The 9,897-nt window shown below is 44.2% G+C and overlaps 1 protein-coding gene across 1 annotated transcript; it reads left to right on the top strand.

Moving 5' to 3' along the window:
* RNASE6 (ribonuclease A family member k6) lies at nucleotides 1–1,952 on the top strand. Its single transcript, XM_036880589.2, has 2 exons — nucleotides 1–810; nucleotides 1,185–1,952. Exon 2 carries the CDS (start codon nucleotides 1,190–1,192, stop codon nucleotides 1,652–1,654), a length of 465 nt encoding a protein of 154 aa, XP_036736484.2. The 5' UTR covers nucleotides 1–810; nucleotides 1,185–1,189; the 3' UTR covers nucleotides 1,655–1,952.
* The last annotated feature ends 7,945 nt before the right edge of the window (nucleotides 1,953–9,897 follow it).

Here is a 9,897-nt window from a genome sequence, read left to right as displayed (position 1 = left end):
CAGCACCCACAGAAAGGTAAAAAACACATTCAAGAGGTGAATACCCTAAATTTGCCCTTCTCCTTCATGTGTGTGGGTCTCTCCACACACAGCACCCTCTTTGGGGTGCCCTTACCATTCTCCTCACCTAGCTTCTAATTAATCCTCAAAACTCTGTGCATGTGTTGTGCCCTCCAACAAAAACCCTCTTCTCTCTTATCTCCTCACTTCCTCTGTGGTTTCTTCCATCACAGCAGTAAGCACTATTTATCGTTATTAATACATAATGCATTTTTCTACTTGCCTGACTGTCTCTTTCATTAGCTCATGTGCTCCTGAATCTGAGGTGACCAGCATCTGGCCCCAAAAATTTACACATAAATGAGTAATTCATTCAAGTCTGTTTTTGGAACTCACAACATTACTAAGTATATGGCAGCTATTATACCAGTTTTACATGGCTTATTTTCTCCTAAGGAACTAAAATCATAGCGATTCAAATACGGAGGCTTCAGATCAGGAAGAAAGCACTCAACCCATCTTAGAAAGTGATCAGTTCCTCAAAACTGTGAGTTTTGAGTCACATTGTTTCTTTAAATAGGTTTACTCTTCCTGTGTCTACAGTGATGTTGAAAATAGATGAAATAACAGTCTCATTTACACTGCGCACAAGAAGTTCATCTTCCAGGCCCCGGGTTTCTCTTTCCCAGGGCTCAGAATCCTTTCAGGGCCACCCCGGCGCTCCTGGGAGAGGAGAAGCGGACAAAAGCCTCTGAGCCTGGGAACGAGTGCTGCCTCTGCTCTCAGCAGGAGCGCCAGCGCGGAGACCTGGTAAGAGGAGGAGCCTGGGGTTGGGGAGAGTAGGGCGGTGAAGACCGCTGGGCCATTCGGTCACACAGATGCAGGGTAAATACTTCAGGAAGGAATAGGGAGGAAAGCAGGCTTCTGATGCGGAGGCCGTCGAATGCGTGAGTACAGGACAAAGAGAAGAGTAGAATCTGCCAATCATGCAAAATATCTTACCTCCTCTTCCTCCCCACTGAGCTTCAGGTTCTTTATAGAATTGTGAGACACAAGGGAGAAGGAAAATGTTTAAAAAAGAGAGAGAATTCAGCAATCTTAAAAGTCACAATAAAAATCTAAATGGTTATGGATAATAATTTTGCTTTTATTGCTTCTATACTACTATTATCTTCCCTACACAGAAAAGATGGTGCTAGATCTTCTGGGATATTTTCCTCTCCTGCTAATGTTGCTGGGACTATGGAAGCCAACGTGTCCACTTTGTGCTTGGCCTCAGTCTCTCACCAAGGCTCACTGGTTTGAAATTCAGCATATACAGTCAAGCGCTCTCCAGTGCAGCAAAGCAATGCGTGGTGTCAATAATTATACTCAGCACTGTAAGCCTCAAAATACCTTTCTGCATGACTCCTTCCAGCATGTGGCTGCCGTCTGTGATCTGCCCAACACTGTCTGCAGGAATGGCCGGAACAACTGTCACCGGAGTCTGAAGTCGGTTAACATGACTCAGTGCAGTCTCACTGCAGGGAAGTATCCCGACTGTCGCTACAAAGGTGCTGCCCAATACAAGCTCTTCATTGTTGCTTGTGAGCCCCCCGAAAAAGGCGACCCTCCCTATCGGTTGGTTCCAGTACACTTAGACGAGACTCTTTAGAGTTTCCCTCGCTTGCCCTTCACTAGCCATAGGTTCTCTTTCTTTTGTTGATTTCCCTGATTCCCATAGAAGAAAGAAGGAAGGTGGAAGAATTAGAGTTCTGAGGATACCAGACCAGCACTGGGACAAAAAGAAAGAGGATTCTTTTCTGCTTTGGAGTTCTGTGTGTTTTGAAGGAAGACAAGAGGAAGAAGGAAATGAAGAGTGCAGGCCTCCAATATGTTTAATCTAAGAACGTCTGCCAAGCTTTGCTGCCTTGTGATCACAGCAATAAAATCCCTTTCTGGTGCATTCTAATGAGTGGGAGTACGAGTGTGTTTGAGATCCTGTTCACATCATTGCCAGCCTGGAGCCATCTAGGCCTGCATTTGTCAGTATTTGAAGGAGAACTTTTGTGGCTCTAGGCAATTTTAGAGGTTATTTGGCTCCCTGAAGCCTCTGCCACTTCCCTTAACCCTGTGTCTTTGGGACTTTGGAGCAAGAACAGTCTCCATCCCTTCAAATGCTACTCGAGGCTTTACACATTCCCCTTGAAACCATTGTCTATGTTTATTTGGAGGGAACATTGGTGCTGTATAGAGTATTGGTACTTTCACACACATTCTAACACTGGTAACTGAGACCCACCCTGGAAGTTTTCTATTTGTTTACATACTTAATCAAATAATGTTTTAAATATCATTAGTAATAAGGATAAATAATCCACTGTAGCCTTAGAGTGAATTCCCCCATTATCTATTGAAATGGTTGAAGAGAAAGCATAGATCAACAAAAATAGTATTAGATTTAGAAGTTGAAAGACTGGGATTAAGAATTTGGCTAGGATTAAGAGTTTAGGTCCTAGGTATAGGGGAGCAAACATTATTTTCCTCTACCCTTCTAGGTTCTCAGCTGAGACCACCCCTAAAATAAAAAGATTCACAGGGAAAAAAAAATTTTAATGACATACATACATATGGCAGCCCCATAAAGGAAGGAGACTCAACAGGCGGCTTGATGATTGAGTCTAATGTATCATCCTGAGCTAAGGAAAGGGACAGGGATCTGGGGCTTCAAAGGCAGAAGGCACTTACTTCACAGGAAGGTAAGAAGAGGAAATGTTGGATAAACAAAGTTTGCACTTCCATGCAGATAAGTCTCTCAAACAAAAAGATTATCTCTGGTAAGAGCTTTCTTCCTACTACAGGCCCCCTTTCTAATATGTTTCCCTTACAAAAAGGTCACTCTTACACAGTTTTCAGGACCTCTCCTATGTTGCAGTTTCTCAAAATAATAGGCTCAAGATAATCCTTATGCCAAAGAGGCATATCTTAGGGTAGAATGTTCTTCTACCCTTCATGAACGCTTTCACAGAGAGAGTTCCAGCTTCCTGTCACCTTGTAACATTTTTGAGCTAGCCGGCCAGTGTAAGTCAAAGTGCTCTGCAGAGTGACCAGTCCTCTAGTAGCAGGCCAGAGATACTGCCTCTTGGAAAGGCCACACACTGAAGTAGTTACAAGTGTGTCGACTAGCTGGGCTATAGAATGTTCCTTCCAAATGAGACCATTGCTTTACTAGATGTGTTAGCTGGACTCCCCTTCCTTATACCACATGTTTATGTCCTGCCTCAGGAAAAAAGAATAGGTAAGAAGTTTCAGGTTTCAGGAGCCTGGATTCCAAGAGTGATGCCTATTCAAGGGACCTCCCATTAGAGAGAGAGAAGCAGGCCAGGGCATGCTGGCACCTGGGTACCCAGTATGGGGAACTCACCTGAGGGCAGCTTTCAATAATACTCACCTTTAAGCTGTGTTGCATTTACATTTTATAGTTTCAGAGTCTTCAAGTAAATTCTCTGAGTATGAGTCTTGTTTCTCTATGTCCTGTCTCTAGAAAAATGGTGGTGTCACACTCCTGCATTTTTGCCACTCTGATAGGTATGAAAAAGCACCCCACGATTGTTGTGTGGGCAAAAACATGTTATTTACATCACTAGATCTTCTGTTCCCAGTACAATGCCTGGCACTAGTGCGTTTTTAATCAGTACTTGTTGAATGTAGAAATTAATAAATACTTACTGTTTGCTGAATTCTATCAGAAGTAGTTTACATAAATTGTTCCATTTAATCTACATTCAACTTTAATAAGCATTCTTCATTTTATAAATGTTGAAAAATTTCCAAGAGATGCAGCAATTTAACTGAGGTCATGTTTTTAAGGGGCACTTAAACTGGCAGAACCTGAATGTAGGCGCAGAGCCCCTACCTTTTCCCTCTCACATTAATGCACAGTGGAGGTTACAAATTACATAATGTGTTTTTTTTCCCCAAAATTTTCTTTTATTCTACTTCCTACTTTATTTTTATAGCTCTTCACCAAATGTCTGTGGGTCATTGAGACTGCCATTATGCATTTTATACTAAAGGTGGTCCTGAGCTACTTGATAACCCATTTAAGAGACAAGCTATTATAAGATACTTGAGTCCCATCATTTGAATGGCAGAATGTCTCAAGCGCAGGCCAGTGTTTTTAAGATAGCTGCAGGTTTCATTTATATCATTAATAAATTTTTCATTATTCTTTTATTCACTCAACAATATATCAAGTGGTGATGATGTGTCCAGCTTCGTTGGTTTCATGGAATTTAGGCCCTAGCAGGGGAAATAGATATTAACCAAGTAATCACCCAATTTGGTATATAATTACAATCTAAATTAGTGCTAGGAAGAAAAGATATACAGAGTCATGAGACTGTTGACAAAGAGTTTGAGTAAACATGTGGGCTCGGAGGTGACTTCCCTGAGGAAATGATGCTGCTTGATTTGAGATGCGAAGCAGCGCGGGTGCAGGCAGTTATTATTGTCAGAGGATAGGTGAAGAAACCGACGGTCAGAAAGAAACTTGGCCAGATTACATTACTGAAGGGCAGACCATGGTTTGAACCAAATCTGGTTGGATTAACTCAAACTCTTCCCTCATTTTAGCAAAAAAAAAAACTCAAGGGAGAGAAAGTTCTTCCACAAATCTTGGAAGGGGAATATTGAGCAATATAACAGCCTAGGGCTCCAGCTGTTACCACAAAAGCAGAAACGTTCTCTTTTTTCTTCTCCTGTGGTCATGTTTCACAGCACCCTCTAAGGACAGTGAACCAACTGTCTAAGGACAGTTAACCAGCAATTAACCAATCGGTAGCCAGATTGCAGTGCAGGCTGCAGCTCAGTGTCAGGAATTCTCCTAATGCAGCATCCCAGCTACTGTTTTAATCAAAGGAGTTCACATGGACGCTGTAAAAACAGCAAGTACAGGACATCACAATACTGAGCTTTGGTGAGATATCATACAGCAGGCCCACCATTGCCAAAAGCCCAAGAAATGAAGGTGGAATTCTGAAAAAGCAGAGCTAAATTTCCTGTGAGAAAAAAACAAATTTCCCCTCTACTCCTGAATGACCTGAATAGTTAGTTGTAACTTCCCAGACCAGGTAGTCACCAGAACCAAGGGCAGGAGCTATGCACCCAACTGTGCCATTCTTCCAGATGTTGTTTTCTGATCCCTTTCTACCTCCAAGTCTCATCCACACTTATTTTCCTGATACTGTATCTATTATTTCCTCTACCTTCCTTCTTCATACTTCCTCTGTCTTCTGCATCATCTCCTCTGTCCCCACCTCATTGTTCCCACCTTCTCAGCATCCAACTGGTGGGTCTAGGAATTAGAAGCATCATAGGTCTTTCCACCAATACAAAGCTGCCTCCATGGGAAAAGCAGGCAAGGGAAGAAAGATTTAGGGTCTGGAAGTTTGGGTTTATCTCCCTTGGTATCTCCCATGGTAATATCTCCCTTTTTTTTTGTGGGATCTGAGCCAGGCTAAAAATCTCCATGGGCTCTCAGGGTCCAGGAAGCCTAACAGCCCTGGTGGAAGCTAGCTGGCAGCTTTGACTCTCAAAGGCTGCCTCAAGTTGCCTGAGAGGAAAATCTGCCCTAGAAGAGTGTTTGAAGTTTGCTGGAATGACCCAGACCTCTAAACGTGGTTTTGTGTTGAGAGAAGAGCTCTGAGCTAAACCAGATCTCAGTGATGTGACAGTTCTAGAGACGGCCACTCACACACAAGCAGAACTGCATGCCAAAGCCGTCTGAGGGGATCTGAGATTAGCAACCCCATCCCCTGGTTTTACAGATTAGAAAACCATGGTCCACAGAGGGCTACAGCTTTGCCTCAGGGGCACAGGAAGCTGATAGTAGGGCTAGGGTGGAATCAGGTGCCCTGGCCCCGTTATCCACCCAGCTGCATACTCGGGGAAGTTGGAAAGGGAAAGAAAATGACTCTGCATGTTTCCTGCCCAGACTTGGAGCAACGACGTGTAGTCACAAAGAGCTTTAAAGTACAGTCACCACACTTGCTAGTAAAACATGCCTGGTGAGACTCTGTCCAGTCAGATGAATGACTCCTTCTTTATTGTTAATCAGGAAGACAGTCAGAGTGGGGGGGAGATAAACACGGAGGGAGGAAGCTGAGGGGACACCTTCCAACCTGCACTTAATGCAAGCCACAAAGACCCCTGAGGCACATGTGAACCTCTGAATGATTTGCAGAGTATATATGATTTGTCCCCTAGAAAGCGGCTCCAGGAGAATGGTGTTGAGAGGCTCCCAGTGCACCTCTGTCTAGTCTTCAGGTGGTGTGCCTTCCTGCCCTTCCTTCCACAGACGTCATGAGTCACAAATCCTGGCTGTGGCACGCTGGCCCACATTCCTGATCAGTCCCCAAAGTGATATGGAAGTGCTCTCCACCACAGTAGGATAGATTCAGCATAGCCGTAGTGGTCTCCCTTGCTCTGCGAGGTCAGAATCCATCTAAGAAGGCATGAGTGGGGATTGGGAATGGCGGTGCACTTTACACTCTGAGAGAAGTCTCACCATGCAAATACTGAGGAGGCAGCCCTTGGAAAGATAGGACCTGACTCCATCGTCCTTCATGCTGCTGACTGAAGGGCCCATCTTGGGTGTGGATGACATGTATTTTGACGTGGGGTAGTGCTGGGCTGGGGACCACTGCCTGCCACACTTGAAGGAGCAGTTACCACAGAGAGAGGCAGGAGAGAGTCAGCAGGCCAGAAGAGGCAGAAGACACCACCTTTGTGTGGGTACACTGGCTGCAGGTGTGAGGAGGGGCTGGATGCTGACATGTGTTCACCTGTCTGCTGAGAACCCAGAATTCCACAAATTTGTTGGATTTGAAGAATCCTCTGCAAATCAATTTTATCACTGCATATGGTCATTTTGCCTTCAAGCAGATACCCATCTTCCCATGTTAGCACCTCACTTATAAGATTCTGCTGCCTGGTTCAGTCTCCCGGAAGCATCCAGCACTCCTTTATGTGTGGCTGGCAATGGTGGCCCTGCAGAGAAGAGATCCCAGATTTGTCCCCAGGCAACTGAAACCTTTCTCTCCTTGCTTGTGTCAACAAAAAGAAAATCCTAGAGTAAAACTCCAGAAAAGAGTTACTAGAGTTCTACTTGAGCTGGAGTTTAGGACAGCTGCTCAGGAAGCAGTCTTTCTGAAGAAGAAAAGTGCTCTGGAGAGGAGAGCTTTCTTACAAGGTGATGTATGCTTTCTAACAAAGGATGTACGTCATGCTGATTCTGTAGATCAGTATATGCAGAAATGGATGGTACAGGGTATTTTTTTTATCATTACCTAGGCACAAAGTAATTTCATGAAACTACTCAGATAAGCAGATGTACATACAATACATGCCCTAAAGACTGCATATCAGGTCTTTGTTTTAGATAACCCACATGTTAAGGTTGGGCACTCCTCAGAAGCATGTATTCTTAGTACTTTTTTGTCCTCTGACTCCCTATCCAGGACAAGGCTTGGTCTTCCTCTCCCAGTGTCCTCTTATTAAGAGCATTTTGCCTCCCCACCAGCTCCTTGGCTGGGCAGGCCGGTGCTGGACCATCTGTTGTCACCTATCACTTAAAAGCTCCACCAAAGTGTTCTGTTAGCAACAGCAGGAGGGAGAATGAGAAGCTTTTGGTTTGGAAAGAAAGAGGCAATGAACTTTAGAAAAATTCTGGCTAAAGGAAGCATGTCTAGAAAATTAATTTCCTTTTTCTCTCCTGTTAGTGTTGACTAAAATCAACAAGGCTGGCCATTGCAAGGAAAAGCGTATTCAGCCCCTACAGAGGACCATAATCCCAGAGCAGCCCATCAGCGTTTCCTGATAAACTGCTCCAAAGCCCCTTTATTTGGGAACATCTTAAATACTTTTTTACAACATGGAATGGCTGCAGAACCTGGAGAAGGGGTTATGTCAATCAAACACACCAGGGCAGTGTCCTAAAATGGACAATGAAAATTCTGATGCCACATCTGTATGTGAGAGGAAGCAAGGATTAGGATTGTTAGTTATTCTCTTAAAGGGTTCTACTAGGGACACAAAAATCACACTGGTTTATCTTCTTTTGAGCCTTCCAGGCTGGTTTTAATCTTGTCATGTTGAAGCAGGCAGGGATTGAACAAGTGGCACTCCATTTTGGAATGAGCCTCCATCCTGGGACATGTACTTAACTTGAAAACATATTCTTAGAATAGCACTTAATCACACACAAGTTCTAAGTTAACTTGACCTGTGACAATTTTTTTCTTTGTTTTTCTTTTCTGAAAGCCTCTGTTCTAGGAAAACCTTCTGATTAACAGTGAGATTATAAACTGACATCTATTAAATGTCAAAGTAGTGCCTCAACTGGAGACATACTAGCATGAAACATCAAGCTCAATCATTGTCATACCTCTAAATTCCTGGACCTTCAAGGACCACTTTACCCCCTCAGCATTCCCCTTCCAGTTGGCCTGACTTCTCTTTCTGTCAGCTCTTTCTATGCAACCTATCTCTAATAAACTCCACCTTCTTGTTTTCTTTTGAGTTCAATGTTCATTTCTATGACACTGAAACTCAGGAATCTGGTCTTTGGGGTCCTGTAACAATGAATGGATGAGGGGTGAGGGGCTGTCCTGCAACAAAGGCCCAATGGCTGCGGGACATCTTCGTGGCACAGCTGGAGCTGCCCTGGCTGACTCAGGCTTCTGTAGCCTTTGTCTATAGAACCACTGTGGGGAACCACACAATTTCATTTTATTTCACACCAGGAAGAAGTGAAATGCCATTGCCACAGAAATGCAGGGCTATCTGATCTCCCTCACCTGCAGGCTTTCTTCCTCCTACAGAAGCCCCCAGGACTATGGATTCACTCTACATAAGAAAAATACAGTCACTTCCAATATTTGTAAGTGTATTGTATAAAGACAATGTCAGAACTGGTCAAACCAGTTGAAAACAGGTCCTTTGTCTAGTTCCGACCTTGCCTAGACCAAACGCAACTACAGAGAGGGGGATCAGATGAAATGAGTAAGTGATGACAGAAGCCAAGTTTAGTCTTCTCAAGGGCTGTAAGGAAGGGGTGCCAAGACCTGAAGACTCACAGGCGCAAGCGGCCCAGGGAGAGCGCCAAGGCTCCTCTGCACTCAGGGAAGGAGGGAGTCTGCAGAGTTTCCTCCTTGAGTAGACCCCAGGAGCAGAAGGAGCAACAACAGGGAAGCCAGGAGGGCTACTCTCAGCTGTGCCACTAATGGGCAGTAGACCCAAGCAAGCCACTTAACCTTTCTGAGACTCAGACTGCTCCTATGGAAAAGACAGAGGTTGCATTAGGTCAGGGACGGCACAAGGGTGGCACATGGACCCTTACCTCTGTCATGCTTTTGCTAAGGCTACTGTTCAGCCACATCACTGTTTAGGCCTTTTTCTACAGCATTCTTGGCAGGGACTTCCAATCAGAGGGCATACAAGTTGAAATCTACCTAAACTCCTTCAAGTTCATGATCTGTGAAGTCCCTTCTATCTTGTCAAATGAAGGTTCACACTTTTCAAGTAAGAGGTAGCCATTTTTCTGATTTAGTACTAGCTCACTCAGAAAAACAAATATGGGAATGTAAGGTAACAATCTCATATACCCTCCTTCCACCCAAAGATGAGGCAGGGTCTTCCTGAGGTCATGCTACCCTTCCTTCTAGGTCAGAAATCTCTGTGTTGAACTTTGTCCTCTGTCAGTTTACCCAGCATGACAGTGTCCCAGACTGTAGCTCCCTTTTATCTAAAATAACCCACACTTGAAACTTAAAAAGAGGAGGCAGTCGATGATTCCATTCACTGCTCACCAAAGCTAGCCGCTTTGCTTCTGTCAGGAAAGCAATTACACAAACAGTA

The sequence above is a fragment of the Manis pentadactyla genome, chromosome 11 (assembly GCF_030020395.1).
Source record: "Manis pentadactyla isolate mManPen7 chromosome 11, mManPen7.hap1, whole genome shotgun sequence".
Lineage (NCBI taxonomy): Eukaryota > Metazoa > Chordata > Mammalia > Pholidota > Manidae > Manis > Manis pentadactyla.
The sequence above is the reverse complement of the archived record's forward strand: the minus strand, read 5'-3'. Positions and strand labels throughout refer to the sequence as shown.

Coding starts and splice junctions, on each gene's coding strand:
- RNASE6 (XM_036880589.2), top strand. CDS start 1,190: ATGGTGCTAGATCTTCTGGGATATTTTCCTCTCCTGCTAATGTTGCTG.